Genomic DNA, 25,941 nt, shown 5'->3' with positions numbered 1-25,941 from the left:
GTGCAAATTTACTCGAAAGCTCTTACTTTTTAGAGATACCTGAGAAAGCCTAAAAAACAAGAAGCAGGTACTGCAGAAGACAACAGAAGAGGCTTACTGTTTAGATGTTTACCATCAATTCAGGGACTGCTATTCCTGAATGACCTCCACATCACTCTACAGCCATGATTCTACTAGGAGATGGCAGCTATACACAAAACTCAGGTTCTGTTTGAATCTGAATGAACCTTACAGTGTATGCTAAGCTCTCAGGAATATAAGCAACCACAGCCTGACTGATAGTACTTCTGAAGGGCATATCTATTCCTTGGAGCCATTGAACAAGTAAGGTCAGGGGGCTTGCTAAATGCTAACCTGCTAAAAGGTGCACCTGAGCCCTGATGCTGTTGCTACCACTTCCTAGGAAGAAGGGCCAGACCTGGTAGCAGCTGAAAGGAGCCTAAAGCTGTTATGGTGATGGTGATGAGGAGGGGAGAGAGCGCATTAGGTGCCAAATGTCTTACTGTGGTTCTTTTACTGGCATTAACAGCAGTTTTGATTAAAACCCTCAGAAAAAAGTATTGTTGTAGTGATTTGTAAGATACCAACACATTAAAGTCTTGTAAGAAAATACATTTCTACAAAGTTTCACAGGTAGTGATGAGACCAAATGGTCTGTGATTCTCAAGACCTGACTTTTAGAAAGAGAAAACTTCCATGGTTCAACAAGACTGTGAACTCCACTGCAAAAGGAAAAGAGCAGGAAAATAGAAGAAAAAAAACCTTAAAGAAAAATAAAAGGCTAAATTGGCTGAAGTTTACAATACCAATATGCACAAAGTAAATGAATAGTGTATATGCTGGTAAAGACAGCTGTTAATTTGAAAACCAAATTATTTCTTTTTACTCCTTTGAATTATGTTGTTCTAATATATTCAAGGAATTATTAAGGAAATCTGCGGGCTTTTTAGCGTAACATGCTGTGTACTCATGTATTAAACAGAAAGCAATTTGTACATAGGAGTAAAACTTGCATGGTTCACTGTCATGCCCATTTGTTTATATTTGGGTTTATTATTATGTATCATTTCTTAAATACAACATTCTTGGCTCTCTAGATGACATTATAGCAAAGAAAATCCTTGGTAAGAGAATGAAACAAGCACTACTCTGGGAAATCAGGTGCAAACTTCCTACAGAGTCTGTTTGTTTATTGCTATGACAGCACGGTCAGTTGACATAACACAAGTTTTGGGCAGTATTTTATGAAATATTTTTAGATCTGTCAATACAAAAATGCAAGTTTTCAGTTAGGGTAGTAGTGTGCTGAAACAAATGTGTCATAGATCTTGATCTTGCACAGTCCACTAGCCCTGAACTACCAAAGAACTTACACTGCGCTTAACTTCCAGCATGCAAATAACCTAAGAGACTTCTAAGGAAATATACATCATGTAAAGCTCTGACTTCTGACTCCCTTATATGCCTGGTATCTTTCAGAAATGAAAGCAGAGAAGGAAAAAAAAAAAAAAAAAAAAAAAAAAAAAAAAAAAAAAAGAGAGAGATTTCATTGTCTGTGCACATGGAATGAAAGGCAAAAAGCCAAAACTGTTAATATTTCTCTTCCTTACACTCAGCTATTCATTACCTGGACAGAGCAACGTAAATCCCTGAATGCCATTTAGGCCCGTATCTACTACAATAGTTGATGTTTGTGATTCCTGGTCTGTCTTCTCTTACCAGTGAAATGAGAACTCTACAACTTGGGGTCCTGCATGTGAACTTCCCTCTTGTATCTCAGTGTCCTTATCTATATCACAGCCTCCTCTTCCTAACTTTTTAATTACCTTTAGGACTCAAGTTAATTCTTGAATATAGCCATATGTCTCTGAAAATGATGTTCATTATGTATTCCAAAGAGTTCATCACAATATTTGGTTTTCTTTAAATTCTGAGATGAACCCTTGCTTTCCCTGCGGGACTAGAAAAACAGCAACCAATACGAACAGCTATTGATATCTTTCAACTGGAAACAGCACATATTTAAGTTGCATAAAAATGTGGTTTAAAAATAAAAATTAAACTTTAAAAAAATGTATAAATCTGTTGGAAGAATCTGCTTATGGATTAACTAAAACTGCTCAAAAGTTCCTGAAAACAGACCAGACATATCCACCCACTTCCAACACAAGCACAGTGGTTAAGTAGTGAATGCAGTTGCTGCGTTCACCAATAGACCAAGTGAAAATTCAAAAGGTGTCCTATATTTTGTGTGCTGATTTCCACACATGCTTGTCCTGCATCAGGTTAGAAGATATAAAAATAAAGATGCAGTTCACAGTGCTTTTTGACTACACTTGTTATACACTTCAATCCCAGATGTATTCCCAAGAAGCCCATGTACCATGATGCCAGGGGCACCATTAACTTCAGACAAAGGGAATTCCTCCATTCAGTTCAGAAAAACCTGTAAGGGAAGACAGTGAATTCAACCAGACTTCCAGTGGCATTTTACCGTGTCCTGTTGCACATGTAATATGCTACAAATCACATCCCATCTGCCCAAAAGTAAGTAGCACTCAGGTGATTTTCAAAAATCAAAAGACAAAGGCAATTGCTCACATGGGTAAGAAACAGACAGGATTTGGCCAGGTTTTGGGAGGCAGTCAGATTTATGCACCTAAACACTGAACTCCTCTTTATAAGTCTAGAAGAAAAACTGAGTGGCGGAGAGTAATATATCACTTTATAAGCGGAGAAAACAGTAAGGGGATATTTATTCTAAATCTAAAGCATCAAAACTAAGGGAATACAAAGTTAACAAGTTCAGTTTATACAGAAGGAAGATTTAAGGCTTGCAAGAAAACTAAACTCCACTGAATGTAGCTGTCTGGCTACCCATTATCAGACAGCTCAAAAGCCATCCATCTACACAACAGCCTAGAAGTGCTGGTGGAGTGCTGAGCTCTCCTCTCAGCTTCCGTGGAAGAGACATAACTCATGTAACGGAGCTGCTCAAGGATTTGGTGGTTTGTCTGAACAGGTCATGTAGCCTTCATACATTCAAGGGAAAGAAATAGGTTGGCTGAATCCCTCGGGGGGGAGTGGTGGTGGTGGCTGGTGGTGGGGTGTGTGTGTGTGTGTGTGTGTGTGTGTGTGTGTGTGTGTGTGTCTTCCTGCTTGCTATGGAAGACACCTAGATGACTAATTTATACAAGATGCTTGAATTTAACTGAATTTAGGAGAGATGACTCTTTCACAGGTGGACTATGAGCAATTTTACTTGATAGGATTCCAGATTAAGTTCAATTGACTTCTAAAGATATTCTAAAATATTTATTCTCATGAGGAACTTAAAACAAAATGAAAGAGTGGACGAAAGGAAAAAAAAAAAAAAAAAAGACACTGAAAATGCCTCTGCCCTATGCCCTATTCACTCAAACCCCCACCGACCAGGATCAATCCTAAAAAGCTCTGCACACAAGAGCCTTTACCTAAGCCTCATGAAGTCAGTACATGTATTTAACTGGCTTTGGCTCAGGTCCAGAACTTTCTTTAATTTGAAAGGGAGTTTCACCTGTGACAAACTTGCAGGATTGAGTTTAATATTCATGTTGTACAGAACAGAAACAAATGGGACTAATAAATCTTCAATAGAAATTTACAAGATTCTTCTGGCTTAATAAATTTAGCCAGGGGGCAATGCTCTTAAACACTCGATACATAAAAAAGGATCCTCATTTCCATTAGCATGCAAATTCCTTACATGTTTCATCAGAGTTTAAGACATTACACCTTAAAAGGTTTTAAAACTGTGGACTTCATGGCTGCTCTTTTTCCCATTCACAGTCATCCACTCCTTGGCTGTCATGTCATTTCTTCTACTAAGCTGTCCTTTTTAAAATTTTTAATTAATTCATAGTGCACACACATGCCAAGAAAACTAAAAATGTCTATTTCTGAAAGATTTTCAGGTGCTTTCATCTTCCAGTTCTTCAGGTAGATGTCTAATACACGTTTCTTCCTTTTCCAGCCAGTTTTTACATGGCACTGTGAGCCAGCCATTTAAAGATTAATGCACATGGAGTGAAGTATTCTACAGGCTGTACAACTCTTTAAGTATTTCCTTTAAGCTCTTGCACACATATGTAAAAGAAAACAAATTAAAGATTATTTGCAGAGTTTGGCAATGAAAATGAGGTGTTAGTAGCATTTTGAGCTGGCAATAAATTTTATTCGACTGTTTTATTACTTCAGGGCAAAGGCAAGTATTTCTTTTGGGGCGTCTTTTAGCAGCATGAGATGAGGGTTTTCATTTTAATGCATGGATAGTTTTTAAATAAATTCAGCATTTTGTAAATGACAGTGTGTGTCAGATGTAAATACATAACAAAACTGTATTTTGGTTGTTTTGCAACAAGGTTTTTCACATTTCTGAAAGAAATGAGCGAACGATAATAAATCTTGCAAAACAAGGTCTGGTTCCTGGAGCACTAAAATGTTTTTACATCTAGGCAAATTAAAACAAAGTACATCTACCCAAGCTCTGCAAGCAAAGGAGAACTTGCTCTGTGGAGTCCAGGCATCCAGTGTCAGATCAGGCTTAGCTGAGGAAGACCTGAGGACAGCGGAGCATCATGGCTGAGGCTCTGCAGGGCTAACATGGTGACACAGCTTTCAGCTGGCTCAAAGCATTGGCAAAGTGAGTAGGCATCTGCCTGGGAATGAGGCAGGGCTGGCTCACATCTGCTTGCAGATGCTGCATGGATTTACAAAGCAGTGGACACAGATTACTTAAAATCATAGAGCAAGCTGGTGTCAAAACTGTCAAGCCTTAATTTGCCAGGAATTATCACTTCAGGTCTGTCCTACTCTTACACCATTCCCTAAGGTATCTGCTCTTTCTCACTTCAGAAAAATACTGGGTGAGATGGAAATTATTCTGTTTCTAAGCCATATATGAATTGTTTTATTAATGTAATTATTTTTATTTCAAGAGTAAATTAAGAGACATCAAGGGCTGAGGGAGCTGCTCCTCATTATTTTCTTTAATCCATCCCCAAAACACTACAATCATCCTATTTACTTCTGTTTGAAAAACAGCATAGAAACTTATACCACAGAAGACAGTCTTGAGCCATTGTACAGTTGACTAAACAAGCGATGCTACATACCACATAGGGCCCACAGAATCAGCTCAGTCTACAAAAGCCTTTTCTGGCTGTGGTCAGCTTGCCTATTCCAGTGACACACTACTATTTCTCGATTTCCAACTTTTGTCCATCTAACACAAATAATTACCCCTCTTAGTTCTTCTTTACAGCTTCCATTTAAAAATGTAGCCAAGGAAAAGACAAATTTTCACACTGTGAAATGTATGTAATCATACTGGACATCATTATTTATGTACAATTTTTATATGACTTTTCACGCTTATTGCACCACAGGCTTTTAATGAAGGCGTCACTGGACTACTAATGATATCAATTGCTATATTGTGTAACTTCTCTGTGTGTGGACACTTACCAGTGGCACTGGTCTACAAAGACAAATATTTTTTTTCACCCACATGGCCAATAGACAATGGAATAGCAGGAGTTAGAAAATAAAATAAGATTCCAAACTCAAGGAGTCAAGCGTAATTAAGCTGAACAGATACAAGGAACACATTAAGGAATATACGATCTAGTAAAGATATGGCTGCATTAATTGAAAGGCGGGAAAAAAAGTCATCATAAAACTGTCAAGATAAGTTAAATGATTTAGGAACCAAGGTCCCAAATTACAAAATAACCTATGTAGTTAAGTATATCAGTACATTTGAGAATCACCTGTTGTCCAATGTGTCATTTCTCAATGATTTTCAATTAGTACCCCAATGCCTAGACCATAAGAATATAGGATTGGAAGAAAAAAATTAAGACTACTTGCCTGCATTAATAAACAACCACCCAACAGACATTTATGAGGATGCACAGATACTGCAGGCCACAAGATGCTTCCTACCATCCTGCACCAGATGCAGAGCTAGAACGAGAACTATGGCCCTGGAGCTTTTCCTTACAGCACATTTTAGTTTGAGAGCCTCATCGTCACCCCAGGTCCCTGCAGCAGTAGGATATTTGTGAAATAAAACTCCTAAGTTATTCCAGGAAGCTGACCTCTACCATTTTACACAGGATATTAAATAGACCCCAGCTGTCTCCACTTAGAAGTGACTTAGTTCATATGTTTTATAAAGGTCCATTCAGCTGCTTTTTGAGTTATCACAGAATTGAAGTGAATTTCTGTGAAGAAAAAGTTAAACTTTCTGGTGGTTTCCCTTACCTAGTTCTCATGCAGGCATGTTTTGGTTTTCAAACATAAGAATTGGCATCTATATGTTTTGAAATAAGAATCTGTGTCTGGATTATGAAAATATTTGACTGAGAAATAACTGTCTCAAGTCCATTTGGAAGAAACATACACAGCAGAGGGTTTTTTTTTTCTAAATCCAGGAAGACACGGTAGTCTTCATTTCCATGAATGCCTCTGTACACAAGCCCATATGGTATATGACTATTGATCTAAGCGCAGTACAGTCCACGTGATTTCACTCCAGAGGCAGAGATGTGACATGGATTTAGATCTTCCAAAGCACAAGAACACTTTTTCAGGCTTGTGAAAATGACAATGATCAATATATTAGAAATGCTATAATAATCATGTCCATTCAGAAAATTTTAGTTAAATTATTTCAAGAACTCAAACAGTCTTTTTAAGAGCCTCCATTTAAAAGTTGACAAGAAGTTATTGCAATATTTTTGTATAAAGGATGTGCGAGTTCTGGAACCAAGTGAATAATTCAATTTAAAGATGGCAATTTCATAGCTGAAAGAAGAAAGATCAAAGTGACTTTAAATTTTACAAGTTTTGAAAAATTTTAAAAAGGGTCAATATTAAAATAAGACACATAAACCCATCATCTAAATATTCCCTAAAGCCTTAAAAATATATATATATATATTTGTACTGCACACAGGAAGAAAAAAAGCCATCTTTTTTGAAAATCAGTGCTGCTGCTTTTAAATATCAACATCCCCTGTTCAATTGCCTGCTGCAGCAGACTGTGCCCTAGTTAGGTTAAGCCATTACGTGTTTACTCTTTTGGATATTGCCTGGGCTCTTTGCCACTCACATCGAGCTTTATAATTTTCACTTACTCCTTCCAGAATACATTTAATAAAATTTACTATTTTATTATACCTAGAGGTGACATGGCATTTCAGTTCCAAGTTCCAATTTTCAATGTCATGTAACTTTTAAAAAACAATTAGCTTTTGGGATTTTTTTTTTTTCCTGGCTTGACCTCTTTCCCTTTCAATTTTTTTCTTTTAACTTTAAAAGACAAAACTGTTCAGATATTTTTAAGGCACAGACTTTAAACTAATTGCAGTCCTACATGTCTAATAATCCTCGTCTGTGCTACAAAATAATAATACTGAACTTCCTAGTATAAATGCAGTCAAATCTTGAAATTTCATGGTCCTTCTCCACATACACATGCACACATATATTTAATAGCTTCTTATTTGCTTTGCTACAATTATATTGTCTTAGCAGTTCCATAATTTAAAAAGCTGTTTTCAAGCTTTGCAAATCAAGCTATAAAAGAACTAGTTCCAACAGACATTCAACATCAAAAGTGATGGAGCAGAATCTGTTAGCATTACTGATAGATTTTAATTTTGCAGGCTATTACTGAGAAATGTGGGCTGACATGGTTTATGATTATGGAAAAATAAAAGTTTAAATTAAAAAATATATATTCCAAGAGATAAAGATATAAGTACCACTGCTTTCCAAGCACTCAGGTCTTGGGTAATTCAGAGTGGAATATAAATTAGACACTGGAATTTTCCAGCTACTTGTGATTGTATTATGTAATTTGCTTGAAAGGAATTTGAGGCAATGAATTATGTGTAGCATCAGAAATTTATCTATAATGAGATAATTAGCCCACGTAGTGGCAAATCCTGTATGAGACCAGTATGGCAGAGTGAAGGGAAATGAGAAAAAAACACAAAAGAAAAGCTTTGAAAGGTGCCTTAATTCACTTGTAGGCTGCATGACTGGCCATCTCCAACACACATCTTTAGCTACTCTTCCTCTTGTAAAAGATTAACAAGTTTTGACCAAAATGGCTTCTGCTGGAGCTTAAAATTTGGTACAGGGTAACCAGGCAATGTCTACCCATTTCAGCTGCATTCTGTTCCTCTTAGTACTTTAATGCCAAGCACAAACCTGAATCAAACAGTCTGAAGTCAGTATGTTTCATAGAAGCCTACACTCTGCTATTAGGAAAAGTACATCATTTTTGCCAACTGATAAAAGTGTCCTGTACAAACTCTTACCAACAATCCAGATACTATAGACTTCGGTTAAAGGAAAAAAAAAAAAAAATCCTCTATAACACTAGTTGAAGTGCATGGAGCTCTGCCTGGGGATGGATGAGGAGCCAACCGAGAGCATATGGCGTGGGATTAAAGGGAAGAGAGGGACAGGAGACATTATAGTAGGGGGTCTGCTACAGGCCACCCAACCAGGAAGACCGAGTGGATGAGGTCCTCTATAGACAGATGGGAGCAGCCTCACGTTCACAAGCCCTGGTCCTCATGGGGACTTCAACCACCCTGGTATCTGTTGGAGGGACAACGCAGTAGGGCATAAGCAAGCCAGGAGGTTCCTGGAATGCCATGGTGATAACTTCCCTCTCCACGTGATAGAGGAGCCAATGAGGAGAGGGGCTTGTTCTCACCAACAAGGAGGGGCTGGTGGGGAATGTGAAGCTCAAGGGCACCCTTGGCTGCAGTGACCATGAAATGGTGGAGTTCAAGATCCTTAGGGCTGCCAGGAGCTCACACAGCAATCTCACTACCCTGGACTTCAGGAGAGCAGACTTTGGCCTCTTCAGGGATCTGCTTCGTAGAGTATCATGGGATAAAGCCCTACAGCAGAGAGGGGCCCAAGAAAGCTGGTTAATACTCGAGGATCATCTCCTCCAAGGTAAGGATGATGCATCCCAACAAAGAAGAAGTCAGGCAAAAATGCCAGGAGGTCTGCATGGATGAGCAAGTAGCTTCTGGACAAGCTCAAACATAAAGAGGAAGCCTACAGAGGGTGAAAGCAAGGACAGGTAGCCTGAGAGGAATACAGAGAAATTGTCTGAGCATACAGGGATCAGATTAGGAAGGCCAAAAGCCTGATAGGATTAAATATGGCCAGGGATGTCAAGGGCAACAAGATAAGTTTCTGTAGGTAATTTGGTGATAAAAGGAAGACTAGGGAAAATGTGGGCTCACTCTGTGAGGAAATGGAAGAGCTCTTTACCTGGGATATGGAGAAGACTGAGGTACTCAAAGACTTTGTTGCCTCAGCTTTCGCCAGCAAGTGCTCCAGCCACACTGTCGAAGATGCAGAAGGCAAAGGCAGGGACTGGAAGAATAAAGAACTCCCACCCTAGGAGAAGAAAGCTGTGGCAGTTTGGTGAAGTTCCTGCTGACTGGAAAGGGGAAACAAATGCCCCATTTTTAAAAAGGGAAAAAAGTAAGACCTGGGGAACTACAGGCCAGTCAGTCTCATCTCTGTGCCCATGATCATGGAGCAGACCTTCCTGGAAACTATGGTAGGGCACATGGAAAATAAAGAGGTGACTGGTGACAACCACCATGGCTTCACTAAGGGGAAATCATGCCTGACAAATCTGGTGGCCTTCTATGATGGGGTTGCAGCATTAGTAGATAAGGGAAGAGCAACTGACGTTATCTACCTGGACTTGTGCAAAGTTTTTGAAACTGACCTGCATGACATCTTTGTCTCTAAATTGGAGAGACATAGATTTGATGGATGGAACACTCAGTGGAAAAGGAATTGGCTGGACGGTCACACTCAGAAAGTTGTGGTCAACAGCTTGATGTCCAAGTGGAGAGCAGTGGAGAGTCATGTTCCTGAGGGGTTGGTGTTGGGACTGGCGCTGTTTAACATCTTTGTTGGTGACATGGACAGTGGGATTGAGTGCACCCTCAGCAAGTTTGCTGACAACACCAACCTGTGTGGTGCGGTCAACACGCTGGAGGGAAGGGATGTGCCATCCAGAGGGACCTGGACAGGCTGGAGAGGTGGGCCTGTGTGAACCTCATGAAGTTCAACAAGGCCAAGTACAAGGTCCTGCACATGGGTCAGGGCAATCCCAAGCACAAATACAGGCTGGGCAATGAGTGGATTGAGAGCAGCCCTGTGGAGAAGGACTTGGGAGTGTTGGTTGATGAGAAGCTCAACATGAGCCAGCAATGTGCACTTGCAACCCAGATAGCCAACAATATCCTGGGCTGCATCAAGAGAAGTGTGACCAGCAGGTCAAGGGAGGTGATTCTCCCCCTACAGTCTGCTCTCGAGAGACCCCACCTGGAGTACTGTGTCCAGCTCTGAGAAGGACATGGACCTTCTTGAGTGAGTCTAGAGGAAGGCCATGAAGATGATCACCTTTTGGAGTACCTCCCCTTATGAGGCCAGGCTGAAAGAGTTGGGGTTGTTCAGCCTAGTGAAGAGAAGGCTCTGCACAGACGTTATAGCAGCCTTCCAGTACTTAAAGGGGTCCTACAGGAAAGATGGGGAGGGACTCTTTGCCAGGGAGTGTAGTGATAGGATGAGGAGTAATGGTTTTAAACTGAAAGAGGGGAGATTTAGATTAGATATAAGGAAGAAATTCTTTCCTGTGAGGGTGGTGAGGCTCTGACACAGGCTGCCCACAGAAGCTGTGGCTGCCCCCTCCCTGGCAGTGTTCAAGGCCAGGCTGGACGGGGCTTTGAGCAACCTGGTCTGGTGGAAGGTGTCCCTGCCCAGGGCAGGGGGGTTGGAACTAGGTGATCTTTTAAGGTCCCTTCCAATCCAAACCATTCTATGATTCTGTGATAATACTGATTTCTTATTTGCATACTTCCTCTAATTTCTCACAGTTCAAGTGCCCTCTGATTTTAATACCAGCCTTTTGTTCCCTCACCCCAAAATAATTTAATATTTGCTTTTGTAAATTCTCTTATTTACTGTATGAACTCCCTACTAGTGTTTCCACTTTCTACCTTCGAACTTGAACCATACTGACTGGCATTATCTCATCTAGCTGGTAGCAGGCTACAGCTGGGTGTCCACTCCGCATTAGCCACCTGGGCTCTCTCTGCAGTCAACAAGAGAGAGGCAGGCATTTCCAGAAGGCAACTCATTCTGCTCAAGGGTGGGTATGGAGGGTGAGTGGGATGAATTATTCTCAGAAAGCACATCCTCTCGCTGCACTCATTACGGGGAGACTAAATGACTAGGATGAAGTATACTTTTAATATACAGATGGTTAAAGTTAGTTGTCTGCTCAATTATCTTACGTTCCTGTTTTATTTTCTTTATGCATGGCTACGTGTACCTTCTGTGCATCCATAGATATACTGGAGCAGAGCCGTAAAAGGGCTGGAAAAATTTTGGTGTCTCCCTTTGACATCCCCCACTCTTCCGGAAAGTCTGAGGAACAAATACATTTAAATTGTCCTGCTATATCTAGTGTCTAGGAAGAGGCTATAGATCCAAATCAGCAGCCAGAATTTCCAGGGACTGGACAAAGCATCACACCAGGGAAAGGTGTATGACCAAAGTGACAAAATGTGCTGCTACAAATCTCTGTTTAAGTACCTGCCGTGTTAAATATAAGTATTTTCATATCCTTTCTCTTGACTGCTGAATTTTTGATTTACCTCCTGTTTCTTAATCTCTCTTTTCTAAAGCCTACTGTTACTACACCAAGTTTGTGAACCATCCATTTCCCCAAAATATCAGATTTAATTATTGCAGCCACTATGTGTCTTGACTATAAGAATTTCTTAAACCAGATATTGCAGGTTAGTTCAGGCTATGCAGAGTGATCTCTCTTCCTTGTACTCCAGAACAGCTGCATCATTGATGGTGTCTGTTAAACCTTTTCTGATTTGACCACTTCATTACGAACAGTAGTAGAAATTGTCCTTTATTACTGTTTTAGTAAACTTAGTTGACTTTCTATCTTCTTCCAGAATTATAGGCTCAATATCCTTTCACTGATCTAGAGGATAGCAGAAGATTTAAATTTGCTTTTTATGGCTTCAGCTTTGTTTCTGCAGAATGGTCTTGACCACTTTCAACTTTGTGTTACTGGAAATCAAGCTGTCTTTGAAATGTATTTTCTTACAGACATCACAATATCCTATTGATTTGGGACATTCCAGTATACTTAAAATGTCTTCTAAAAAGATTCCCTCAACAGTGTTATTCACCTATCTGGGTTTTTTCTGTAGCCACAAATACTGTTCATTTTTAGTCAAATGGCTTATGTGACTCTTCTGTGCAAACCATGGTCTTTAGTTCTAGTCTCATTTCTGTTTGTATTTTTTCACTACCGCATAGAGATCTGCCTTTGAAATAACTGACATCTCTAAAACATGTTTTAATCTGACCAAATAAAATTAAAAAGTAAAAAAAACTTCTTGATTTCTTAAGAAGAGAGACAACATGAATAATAAGCAGCACAAAATTAAGTAGTGCCAGGTAACTTTTTTTTTTTTTTTTTTTAAATGATACAAATGTAAAGGCAATGTGATGAACAGGATTCCATTCAGTGAAGAGATACAGGTGCACAGTTCTGCAGAAGTACTGACTTGTCTGTGCCCTTCTAATAATGCCAAATCTTTTAAGTTTAATGAGACATTTAATTCTGATTTTCAGACTATAGTCATTGATTCAAACCTCTCTGGGTATGGGTATTATTGTTTTGGTTAAAACTTGTTGCTCAGCGTTTTTTAAAAAGCAGAGATGAACATTAAGGCAACAAATTGATTAGAGATGTCTGCAAGGAAACCACAAAGATCAGTGGGTAGGCCTATCTCCATTAATAATCTAGAAGGTTATCTAAGGATAAACAACACACTAATTAAAAGTGCAGATGCTGCTCATTCTCTGTGTCATAAAGATCACAAGTACAAACAGGGTATGCTGTTAGATAAAATTAGCAAAATGAGATTCACCTTATAACCTATTTTCTAGTAGAGAAAAATAATACAGGTCATTAACTTTCACTCTCATGAAGAAACCTGGAAATCAATAATAAAGTTTCTAGTACTAGGCTAGTGACTAACAAAAGCATCAACGACCTCACAGCAACACTCCCCACCCTAGTGAGACCGAAGGATTACTACCCTCTCCTGGTTTTTCAGGTAGGTAGTGATGACATTACCAGGAGAAGGCCCAAAGCAATGAAGAGAGATTTTAGGTCCTTGGGAAAACTGCTTAAGGGGTCGGGGGCACAAGTAGTGTTCTCCTCCATCCCTATAGTTGGGGGGATGGATGAGGAAGATTACAGGAGAATTCAGCAGATGAATGGGTGGCTCCAAGACTGGTGTTACCATCAGGGTTTTGGACTCTTTAACGTCTTTTTGATGATCTGGATGAGGGGATCGAGTGCACCCTCAGTCAGTTTGCAGACGACACCAGGTTGGGTGGGAGTGTTGATCTGCTCGAGGGTAGGGAGGCTCTGCAGAGAGACCTGGACAGGCTGGAGCCATGGGCTGAGCCCCACTGGAGGAGTTTCCATAAGGGCAAATGCCGGGGGCTGCCCTTGGGCCACAACAACCCCCAGCAGCGCTACAGGCTTGGGGAGGAGTGGCTGGGGAGCTGCCAGTCAGAGAGGGACCTGGGGGTGTTGATTGACAGCCGGCTGAACAGGAGCCAGCAGTGTGCCCAGGTAGCCAAGAAGGCCAGTGGCATCCTGGCTTGTGTCAGCAATAGCGTGGCCACCAGGGACAGGGAAGGGATCTGAGCCCTGTACTCGGCACTGGTGAGGCTGCACCTCGATTCCTGTGTTCAGTTTTGGGCCCCTCACTACAAAAAGGACATTGAATGACTCGAGTGTCCAGAGAAGGGCAACGGAGCTGGTGCAGGGTCTGGAGCACAGGTCGTACGGGAGCGGCTGAGGGAACTGGGGGTGTTTAGTCTGGAGAAGAGGAGGCTGAGGGGAGACCTCATCGCCCTCTACAGCTACCTGAAAGGAAGCTGCAGAGAGCTGGGGATGAGTCTCTTTAGCCTAGTAGAAAGCGTCAGGACAAGAGGGAATGGCCTCAAGTTGCATCAGGGAAAGTTCAGACTAGATATTAGGAAGCATTTCTTTCCAGAATGGGTTGTTAGGCGTTGGAATGGGCTGCCCAGGGAGGTGGTGGAGTCCCCATCCCTGGAGGTGTTTAAGAATCGGGTCAATTTATTGCTTAAGGATATGATGTAGGTGGGAACTGTGCTAGGTGAATGGTTAGACTAGATGATCTCCAGGGTCCTTTCCAACCTAGATGATTCTATGATTCTATAAAGTTAGACGTAAACTTTCAATGCTGTACAGTTTTTGAACTGTAGTTGTAGAAGCATTTTCTCTTGAAGAAGGGAGACGCACATAGCACTGTAATGACCATGTCTGTGAGGCAACCTGGATTTTGGGGGCAAGTACGGCATTGTACAAATTGCTTAGGTGACAACATAGAGACAGACATCAAGTATTGCAAAGGGTAGAAAGGAATTATTTGTGGTGCTAAAAGGGAATGTAATTAGGAGGAGTGAAACAAGTCAACAGAACTCTGAGACTGTATCAGTGAAAAAACTCCTAAAGAAAGAACTATCTTTATACTCCAGTTTGGTGAACTCAATAGCTGCATCATCTAAAATGTGAATGGTAAAGTCTCAAATGTGTATGCTTAATGGGACACTGCTGCACAGTCTGCCTGTCTTAATGCATTTTTGTTCATCTTAACATTAGCAATTTATGATTTGAATCAGTGTAGCTCTATGGACTTTAATTTCACCAGCAGAAACTCGAGCCTTAAATTTACAGCTGCGTTCTTGGGTTAGATGAAAGATGTGGCTGCAACTTCCCTGTTAGTAGTAAGCGTTAGGCTGCTCACATAGATGAACAGTTAACTGTGCATATTGGTTTTCTGGATATAATACAAGAATAAACAGAAGATGTTCCTTCAACTGCACTCTTCTCGTTAAAATATTGAATATATGAATATCCACTACTGCAAAGTCAGAGCAAGAGCACTTAAAGATCAGAATTGTCTTTTCTGGAGAACACTATCTGACAATAATTTATTGAGGGGCTGTCATTTATTATGAGACACACTGATATTCTAGACAGTCCCAAGAGTTTTTCTAGAAAAATTATTTGATCACCAGTGAAGGCAACTGAAAAGCAAAAATCATATATAATACATAATACTGTAAATATGAAGAATCTAATTTTATCTTTAATATGCAACATAAAAACCCACTATAATTATTTATATGATGAGGAAGGGGTAAAAAGTCAAAGCTAGGAGAATGACAGAATATGGGAATCTTACTAAGACTTACTAAAAGGGATAGAATTTTAACATTGATACAATCTAACTATGAGAAACTCACCATATTTCTATTTATGTTGGATTTTATTATAATTGTATTCAAAATACTGTTGCTAAGGATGTTTAAGTTTGTTGTAAATAAAAGACTTTCATATCCCATATCCGTTTTCATATCATGGGGTTTTTAAAAAATGTATGAATACGTATTTCTATGCGTTAAAGGTTTACAATTTGTTGTAGAAACACTCATAAGGAGTCCAATTCCTTGTCATAATGAGTCAAAGTTAAATGTGACAATCAATAGCTTCACAGCCCTCCCTTTTTATGGGAAGGAGCTGAGTGGGCAAAGTCCTCTAAGGTTGTTTCACTTCATCAGTAGCTGTGTATCCAAACGAGTCCTCCCCCAAACATCTAAGCACAGTCAGTACATTCCCAACTCCTACTGCCAAGTTAAAATGAAAACGGTCTTAGTTCAGAAATGATTGAGGTGGTTTGCTCTAATCAAATTAAACCAGCCAAATGTTCTTTTCAAAGGTAACTGTCTACTCTGCAGCTGTATGCAAAATACCACATCAAATGTGGAAAAAAAAAAAAAAAGTGATAGAATTCTATCCTTACAGTAGAGCCCTGGCTCCACAGATGAAGAGAAACAAAAGCACCAGTGCAGCTAGGAATTACACTCACAGAAAGCTACTAGGAATATGCTAACTTAAGAAACAGTGAACAAAGTACTGAAATTTCCAGTTTATAATTAATTGATTTCAGGGAAAAGGGAATTCTCTGTCATTGTTAAACAGCAGCAGACACCTTCAGTTATTTATCACAGTGACCCCACTTCAAACAGATATTAAAAGTCTAGCCAAAGCTTCACATAAAAGAAAGAAAAAAAAAATCACATAGGCCTTTCCATTCTATTTCTCACTTCCTTTCTCCGTTCCTACCAAAATATCTAACATTCTGCACCGACTAATGTTGCAAAAGTCCAAACTCAGTAGGTTTCATTTAAACTCAGTATGATTCATCTGCACTAGAACTGAGTTTTCAATTATTAAATATGGAAAATTTCTGCAAAGATTAATTCATATGTGAGTTACTTTTTTATTTTCTATTACTAAGAAAAGATCAGTCACCTGTTAATGATAATCCAGAGTGATAACCAGTCAGTACCAGTATGAATGCTTTTAAAGCAGTACGGAACTTTTTGCTAACTTTGTAAATTGTTTGCTAGGTATGTCATGGGAAATCTACCCCAGGGCAACTCTACCAGTATCAGCAAATATTCCAGTATACTCTGTATTTAGGTATCCGAAATCATCACCTGGTCCTAAAATTACGTGGGATGCTCCTTAGGCTAGAGACTCGTCTTCTTCTACAACCCTGAAAAGACATCTAAACCATCATATGGAAGAGTTTCTTATTACTCATATAAAACATTCTTTGTTCTGCCTAAACAACTGTGTTATTAGAATTGTGAGGCCTGATTTTAAAAGGATCATTTAGCGGAATATTTCCCCGTGAACATTTTCTAAGGACGGGACAAATTTTCAAAGGCTAAGGGTAAATAAATAAATAAATAGTAAATTAAATATAATAACTTGGATGTAATGAGGTATTTTGAAACAGTTTGGAAATCAACAATCACCTTTCCATTCTTTGATGATCATCTCATCAAAAGCATCCTAAATAGAGATTTTCCAAATGGAAAGTGTCAAAGCACATGGTATAAAAAAACACTCCTTGGAAATTTTTTAAGTAGTTTGTTTATTAAATACAAATGCTTTAGTTTAAAGGTATAGCTGTTAAATAACCATGCATGTGCAATCTAAAATATTTTTCAGAAACTAAGAAAAAGATATGAAGAACTGATATGGGAGGAGAAATTACCGCTCTTTTGAATGAAAAAACACAGCTTATTTATACATGTATATGGGCATAGGTATCTTTTGATAATTTGTTAGATCATTAAGAATCAACTTGTTCAGCAAAACTGGAAAACAACTAGATTTCACACAAAGAGTAAACCACAAACGCCCTATATACAGCTGCAAAGTTTTGGAATGAACAGCAACTTCTATTTTATTTGGGGTTATGAAACTTTATTAAATAATTTGAAAACTTCAGAATTAAATCAGCTAAGACAACTACTCTTGATGCCTAATTCACATTACTGCTATATCAGGGTAGTCACATTATTTATTCTACATAATTTATTTTAGCTTTTAACGGAAAAATTCTCTAGAAATAAGGCTTTGTTAATGCAATGTATGAATGTGATTCATATTCTTATGTATATTGTCCTTGAACTCTATTCAGAAAAGCATTTTAAAATTCAATGCATACTTAATATCATAGCTACTTCTATTTGATAATGCACTTACATCTGTGCTAAACTTCAAACAATTACTTAAATCTCACCGAGTGTACCTGAGAGACTCACTTAGTGCTGTGCTAAGTCACAGCCTTTAGACTACTTTCCTACCTGGAAAGGGAGCACTTTCTTTCTCCTTGCTGTGTTCCACACTGCAGCCAGAGGTAGGTGCCATGAAGAAAACTGGAGTCTCAACTAATCTATCATGACCCCTGTTTGCTCAGGTGGATCATCCACTCCCTTGTCCTTTTCGAGGCTCAGTTTTGAATCCTGGACCCCACACCATTAACCCAGAGGATGCTGATGCTTTTGCTGGCAGTCACAGACTGTCACCAGCAATGGCTGTGGTGAAATGAGTTGGCTTTTCATTCTGGGCAGGACCCAGTAAGACTAGATCTCTCCAGGAACAGCACAGACAGAAACATCCACAGATTTAAAGAAGGAAGGGAACACTGGACATAGTCTAAAATGACTAACATTTACTCACACAAAGACTGGAAACGTGTTTTTTCTGAAAAGCTTAGATTCAGAATAAGATAACATACTTTTTGAAAAAAGCTTGTACTCACTCCAGAAACTGAATTTCCTAAGGCTCAGAAGGGTATTCCATATTCAACCCTTCCTTCCCGACATGCTCTTGTCTGGTTTCTGGCAGACCATGTATTCAAACTACATCATCACATCCATTGCTAATAAACAATTCATATGGACAGGAAGAATATAACATTTTTCCTGTATGTGCTTATTCTGTGTACTGTAGGGTTGCAAGCAGATGGTGACAGACCAGCATTCATGTGCAGTCACTTCACAGTGTCCTCTGCCAACTTAACAAACTTCTCCAAATCCTACCCACCGCCAAACCCTGTTGGGTGTCAACCACATAATTTGTCTTTGCCCTCTTGCCATCAGAGAAGCCATATGTCCAGGTAGGCCATCCCTCCCTCCCCAAGACCTTTGCAGTGCCCCTCCTCACAGTGGCTGGTCAGTGCAGGGACCATCTCCCTTCCCATCCAACCACCACTGCTCTCCAGCCTGGAAATGCCTCTCTCCCGCCAAGGCGCTTCCTGTCTTCACATCTGCTTTGAAGACCATCCTGTTTGTGTTAGACTAAAACTGACTCTGAAGCTCGTTCAGTTTTTCCTTCCCATTACTCATCACCTCTTCTACCTCAGCTGAGACTCATCTGCCACATTAATCCCTTTAACTTTGGCAAGTTGTGAGTTCAGTTCCTTTTGCTTCACTCCATCCCTGCATCTTATTTTACTCTTTCTGTGTGCAAGACAATCCCTGTACCTAGCAATGCAGAAGTAACCATCCCTTTCTCTCCAGAGGCCTGCCATATGAGTGGTGCTACACAAAAATAAATTGTATCACAGAGTACAGCCCACTGTTGATCTGTAAGAATGATGTCACACACTAGAAGTTTTACATTATCTTGGCAGAAAAAGGAAGTAAGGAAGGAAGCAGAATTCACTGGAGACAAACATCCCCTAAAATAGAAATGTTTCACTTGACAGGATGGAACATCTCAATGATTTTGAGAAGATCATCCTTTAAACTTATTATCGTTACAGCAATCAAGCCAGCAGCCAATATCAGTGTCACCACAAACTGAAAAGAGAAACAAAACAGGTATGCCTGAATGCTCCCTCTTATCAGGTTAGACAGGGTAAAATTAAGACACCTACAAAAAGACACCTTCTAAGCATAGCACAATTTTAAGTGCCAAGCCGTTTATATATATACACTTCTGGGACCTTAGAGCAGAGCCAAGTGTTGGTCTTTATGTCAGGGCACATTTGTGTCCCAGCTTCTTCCCCCCATACTTAGGTTGCCTTGCCAAGGGAATCAGTTGATGGGCTCCATCAGGTACTCAAGTGCAAACCAAGAGATAACAGTATGGACCACTGATGGCAAAAGTGGGGAAAAAGCAACATGACAGTATTGCTGTACCACAGAGGACAGTTTACAGTGTCATTTATATTTTAGTGGATATAAAACAACATAAAAGCTTGAACATGGCATAACTGTGCAAATACTCCTAATTACTGGGTTTCCCCCACACTGATCCGTCTACCAAAAGACTGAGGAACAGAGTTACACTTCCAGCAAGGTGGATCATTCTGTTGAACCTAATCCAATTAGTGGGGACACCTATTCTGCAAGTTAACAAGGACAGAACTAGGATTTTTAATTCCTTATTATATGGTAATGATGACCTTGAATGGCAAGATTTCTGGCAATTATTGTGGAAATAATAACCCAGATTAGATAGTATTCTAATAGATTATATTCAATATAATTTTGGTTATTTTAAAATTGAAGAATTACTAATCCATGAAAATAGTTCCATGTATCAAAAGACTATGAGCCAGGAAGCAAAAATATACATCTTTGCAGCTTTGATCTACTTGCTTAAGGCTTAAACACTATTAAAACTGTTACATATATATATATATATGTGTGTATATATATATATATATATATATATATATGTTAGAAAACAAGCACAGCAAAAAAAAAAAAAACAGTATTCTGTCTTATATATCACCTTCCCAGAATGCAAATTCACAGTTCGATGGATAATCAACATTAGGGGAAAATTATTAATCTGATTACCAGCAGAAGAGATAAAATGCACACAATATATTGCTGAATTTAGCTTTATAATCACAAGAAGAATTTTTACAGATACATTGCAGCAGGGAATGCTCCCAGTTTTACACACAGGAATTTCCTGAATCTAATATGTCATTTATTCCTGGCAAAGACTGTCCTTTGTCTACATACATTTCATTTTTCCCAAACAGAACAGCGCTAAGCTACATAAGTGCTGGACCAACTTTTGCCAGATTTAACTACTGTATATATTAAAGCTTTAGTAAAGCATTACATCTTATTATCTGAAAGATGAGCTAGACTAGCACCTTAATCATCCTACCAGTTAGAAAGGACATTTCAAAGCCTACAACATACCTCATTTTAAGAGCAATTCAGAGTAAGATTTACTCCTGATGATTCTGGTTTTTACTTTGTTTTGTGAAGATAAATAGAATAGGTGTCCCATTGGAAGAGAACACTATACAAGGGCAAATGAGAACAGGAGATGATTTTAAGCACATAGCAATCATCCTTTTAACGGTATTTTTCCCATGCTTTTTGTATACTATTTTTGGCAGTCTTTCTTATAAAATTTTAGATGAGTCCTCCAGACCTTATTTCCATTATAGTCAGTAGTCCAGAGATTTCCACTACCATCACTATTCTGATGATTAGAGTCCCTTTCCCTTAACTTGCACCTCATTTTGCTTTATTCTGCAGTGAAGTTTTATCTAGATTCAATGTCTATCATGGTAAAAAGAACTCTACTGTGAAAAATGAATCTCTTTGTTGTATGAACATGGAAACAACAGACTGAGAGAAGGAATATGAAACAAAGCTCTCAATTAGCAAGCAGTAGCATGGAAAAATATGATACATATTTTGTTTGAAATTATGTTATGCTATTTCAGTATTTCTACTTTATGGAGAAAATTCTCTTCCATCCCCAATCCCAAGCACTGGAAACCAGTTTTGGCTGTAAATGTTTCTCAGGATTTTAAAGGAAGGGAATCTATGACTGCTATGACAAGCCTGGACTGCAGTAACCATGCTTGTCCTGCACCCCGGCTCCATGACAAACAAGGCCATGCAGGACTACCTCTGCCTAGCAAGTACTGGGTTTTTTCCTTACCAAACTTCTTCACGTTCAGCACCACTCATGGAGACAGAGAAGCCGTGGACTGCTGAGGTCCTTATTATACTCTCTGGAGATGCCCAGAGCTACCATCTGAGTTCAGCATGACATTCAGCACAAGTTCACACGGCCTGTGATTTCTGCCATTGCCATCAGCTGATGCCAGAGTCCCACAGCTGAGCACAGGGCGTATGTGGCTCATCTGCTTGAAGTCTGTCTAAATTTTGACTCACAGAATGACTGTCAGTTTTCATTGAGCGACTCATGGGTCACACATGTCATTGCTCAGAGGTAACAGATTCAACGTTATATTTGCAGTTCTCACTTACTTCTCTCAGGCTAGTTGCTTGTGATATTCAGAGAAAAGCTAGACATCCCCTCAAAATAAAAAAAATTTGATTTCAAGTATTTGTGTTGCTATCCCAGTGCCCTGAATATGATGTAGATTTTAATCCAGTATGTAGACAATGTATTTGACATTATTTTTACTGAGTACCCTGGCCATGATACCAGTTTCCAGAAAGCATGCCCAAACAATGAACATTTCTGTGAGCATAATATGTTCACTAATTAGTACAGCTAGGTCAGCTTCTTAAAACTGCAGATCTTCTTTTACAGTATTTCCTTTTCTGAGTATATTTACATAATACAAAAATAGACCTTTAATTTCAATAAGTTACAAACTCTTCTACATATTTTGTAACGGAACTGGGGCATTTAAATATTTTCAAATAATCTTTCATTATAAGGATATGATTTTAGTCACTCCAAAGTGCTACTTACAGTTTCATCTGCTCTATGGATTAAAAACATGCACAAGAGGTGAGTTTTTACATAGCATTTCTCACATTTTAGAATGTTTGAAATTGCTTCATATATTTCCCTGCCTGTTTGTGGAAAATGGCATGCAGTTGAGATCCCAAGCATCCTGAAACATCACAGACCAATTCCTTGCATCTGAAATGCTGCTTATGGCAAAAGGTACAGGCTTCATTCACGCCATTACAAGGACCTGGAACATGCTTTCAAGATTTTTATATTGAAACTATATTCTCACATTCCTGGTTGAAATACTTACTGCTTTCAGAGGATGAATTATTGTTCAAACTTGTAAAAATACTTTAAGTTTCAATGCATTTATGCAACACTATGTAGAGATTGCACTGCACTTAAACCCAAGCAAAACAAGCCTGCAGCTGCGTAGTCAATTCATCAAATAGCTCTTTGGAAAATGAGAATTTGATTTTCATGATTTTGCTGAATTCAGGATTAGAAAGCTCTTTAAAAAAATCTTTTACTTCATATGGAAAGATCTCAACGGCAGAAAAATTCATAGATGTTGTTACGTTATTCCCAAACAAGGCTTACAATTTTCAAAAATGTAAATATCTAAACCTGGACAACTAAATCCTATTTGCTCTCATGAATTATTGGACTGGATTCCAGAAATTTTGAGAACTCTCAATTACCTACCTACTGCCAAGGAAGAACTTTGTGTGTGCTCCTCAGTAAACCAAGCCACTTGATTCAGTGATCATATATATACATGTTGTCCACGCAAAGATGCTCCCACTTTTGAAATGTATCAACTAAGCCTCTGGCATTACTTGGTGCCAGTCAAAATAATGATTAACCAAATTGTGGATTTGCTTGATTAGCAGTGGAAAAGTGAGAGCTGCAGCCTGTATCCCACTGCTCACTGCAGTGAGACTGATGACGCACACTCCATTATCAATATTTCAGAATACACATGCTTTGCCTGTTCTGTTTAGACAGAAATGACTGTTGTATTACGCTGCCATGAGATGAACAGAAATAAACGTCTCTCTCTAGCTATTCACTTTGTATTTTAAATATTATTCTGTCTCACCTTTCCTCTTGTACCCACTATAAACTCCCTCATCTCAGACTCTCAAAACAGGAGGATCACAGCTACAATCCATTTTGAAGATCACCTCTAACTTCAGGGTATCTGTTTCTCTAGGACTGAAAGAATCTTGGTGTTACTGAAGTATAAAATATCTTTCTTTTGCTATGCAATATGTGCATATAATAATGCAAATAACAGGAAATATTCCTGTTAATACAGCATCTTCATCAAGAAGCTGACCAGTTTCCAATCTCTAAATGCCTGTGTATCTACAAAGTGAAGCTTACTTCTCAAAGTTCGTAATATTAACAAAAGATGCTGACAGGCTGCTGGAGATTTCCAGCTCTAGAAAAATGTAAGAGGTTATGGTAGGAACAGCCTAACCATTGACAGAACCTGTTCAATAACACAGGTCATTTATCTGAGGTTTATGCTACCCACATGACAGAAGGGACATCCTGGGGCCACTGCCACCGTTTTGCAAGCGAGGCTTGATGTCTGTGCTGTTGCACTCTTGGCAGCACAATCATCAGCACATGGTGAAATTAGTACCAGTCAAACAGTATTTAACCATAAGGCCGCCTGCAGAGCTTGAAGTATTAAGCTGTTACTTCTCTTTAAAACGATAAGATACAACTCTCCATAAAAGCACCTAAAAAGGTGGAACACATGTTCCACTACCGCTCCCATAAACTTTGCTATTTCGATAAGGAATAGAGATGCTAAAAATCAGCTGCAGCTGGCAGAAATAATACTTGAGACAAAACCAGAGATGTTGGGCTTTTTTCATTCTCTCTTCTGCCTGAGGAAATAGTGTATATATGGCTCCTTGCCCATCCACTCAAACACTTAAGTTACACACCTATGCCTCTGGAGATGGGTGTTTGTGTGTGTGGGAGGCAACGCACAGGGATGAGGTGAGGTCTGGCAGGCAGCACCATGGCCTGCTGAAACCTCAAACCACACTTCGCGTACACAGTTTAGTGCTCACTTCATCCACAAACCCAAGCTAGTGTCCAGTCCATTTATGTACCCAAACTCTTGCCTGCCCAATTCATGTACTAAAAGCAGGACCCCGCTGATCAGGATGCCTGCCCCACTTCCTCACCTGACCACGTTGGGGTGCTCGAACGTCTCCAGGTGCCTCAAAACTGCCACCTCTCGGATGGTAGATAGCGGCATCCCCTCCTCGCTGGTCTGCACTCGTACCCGCTTCAGCGCAACAAATCGACCTCCATTCTTCAAGTCTCGGGCTTTGAACACCTTCCCGTAGGCTCCTTCCCCAATCTCAGCCACACATTCATACTGCTGGTCAGCCAGGTTTGTGCTGTCCTTATCCATGCTGGCGACACTCCTCTTCCCCTTGTGCTTCAAGAGTGGCTCTTGGTCTTGCTTGCTAGTACTTTTCTCGCGTTGCAAACAGGCCACACACTTGGTACCTCTGCCAGAGGGGCAGTAGGAAGCTCTTGTCTTTCTGTTCTCGTTCCTCTTCTGTATGGGCCCCAATGTGCCTCCTCTTTCAGCCACCAGGAATTATCATACAGTCTTTGGGAGCATTGTCTATGTAAAGACAATCAGATCTGGAGGACAAACCAAGCAATAAAAGTGAGTTTAGTTTACTTCATTACTTTGCATTGTTCAAAAACTGAGAAAATTAAGCAAATACATTAGATAACTATATGCAAAGCAAAAACGTGGTGCAAAGGAAAACATGAACCAGCAGGGTGACACATGTATCAATGTCCCTGCATAGCTGATACAATACTACAAAGTTATCATGGTCTGCACAGAAGGCTACAGCACACAGCTATAGAGCAGCCACAGGCTGGGGGATTTCACCGAGCAATGGGCTGAATACAATGACACTGTGAGACATGGGTGGTGGGGATGGCAGAGCTAGCTACCCACGTGTGAGAGGAAGCTATGTCCAGGAACTTATAGCAGGATTGCAGGGCTCAAAGCTTTCTTTAGTGTACACAGGGGAGTCTTGGAAATATATCCCATGCTATACTACTGTTACTTATTTGTAAATAATAGTGTTTGGAGGTTTCAGCCTTGATCTGCTCTCCCCTGTGCTAAGCCCTGCATGAACACATCACAAGAGAGAAGTTCCTGCCTCAAAGCACCTGTGGGGAAGAGAAATATGTATATATTTAAATGATGTTAATAACATGTTACTGAATGCTGTGTGCTGAGGTAGGTTCAGAAATGCACACTTTAGCAACCTTATTAACATGCAAAGGTTTTGGCTGCGGATAGTGCTACCGCTGGATGTGTGACTGGCAGTTCCTTGCAGAGCAGCATGGTGAAGGATGGTCTTCAGGAACGGCTCGCTCTGCTGTGCAGTGCATGAGGCTGGAGAGCAGAAGCGCTTCCTTCTGCATCCAGTCTCATCCACACTTACTGCAGCACTGTGGGCAAATCCGGTCCCTTCACAAAGCTCCACATCAACCCTCGCCCTTCCCCCTGCCTCTTCTTAATATACTGATATTGTGACCTTCGAGGCTGTAACCCTCTCCTCCATTGCACTCTTACCGAGCTAGAATCAGTT

At 39.8% G+C, this 25,941-nt stretch overlaps 1 protein-coding gene across 1 annotated transcript in view; it reads right to left on the bottom strand.

Annotated features, from left to right (window-relative positions):
- The window catches only part of CDK6 (cyclin dependent kinase 6), a 131,303-nt gene extending 106,335 nt beyond the window's left edge, over positions 1–24,968 (bottom strand). The window contains exon 1 of the mRNA XM_026842612.1: positions 24,499–24,968. Within this exon, the coding sequence (XP_026698413.1) occupies positions 24,499–24,731 (233 nt within the window). The 5' untranslated portion in view covers positions 24,732–24,968. The remainder of the gene's footprint in view (positions 1–24,498) is intronic.
- Positions 24,969–25,941: the final 973 nt, after the last annotated feature.

The sequence above is a fragment of the Athene cunicularia genome, assembly GCF_003259725.1.
Source record: "Athene cunicularia isolate RWA chromosome 2 unlocalized genomic scaffold, athCun1 chr2_part1, whole genome shotgun sequence".
NCBI classification, from domain to species: Eukaryota; Metazoa; Chordata; class Aves; order Strigiformes; family Strigidae; genus Athene; species Athene cunicularia.
This window is presented reverse-complemented; position numbering and strand designations above follow the sequence as displayed.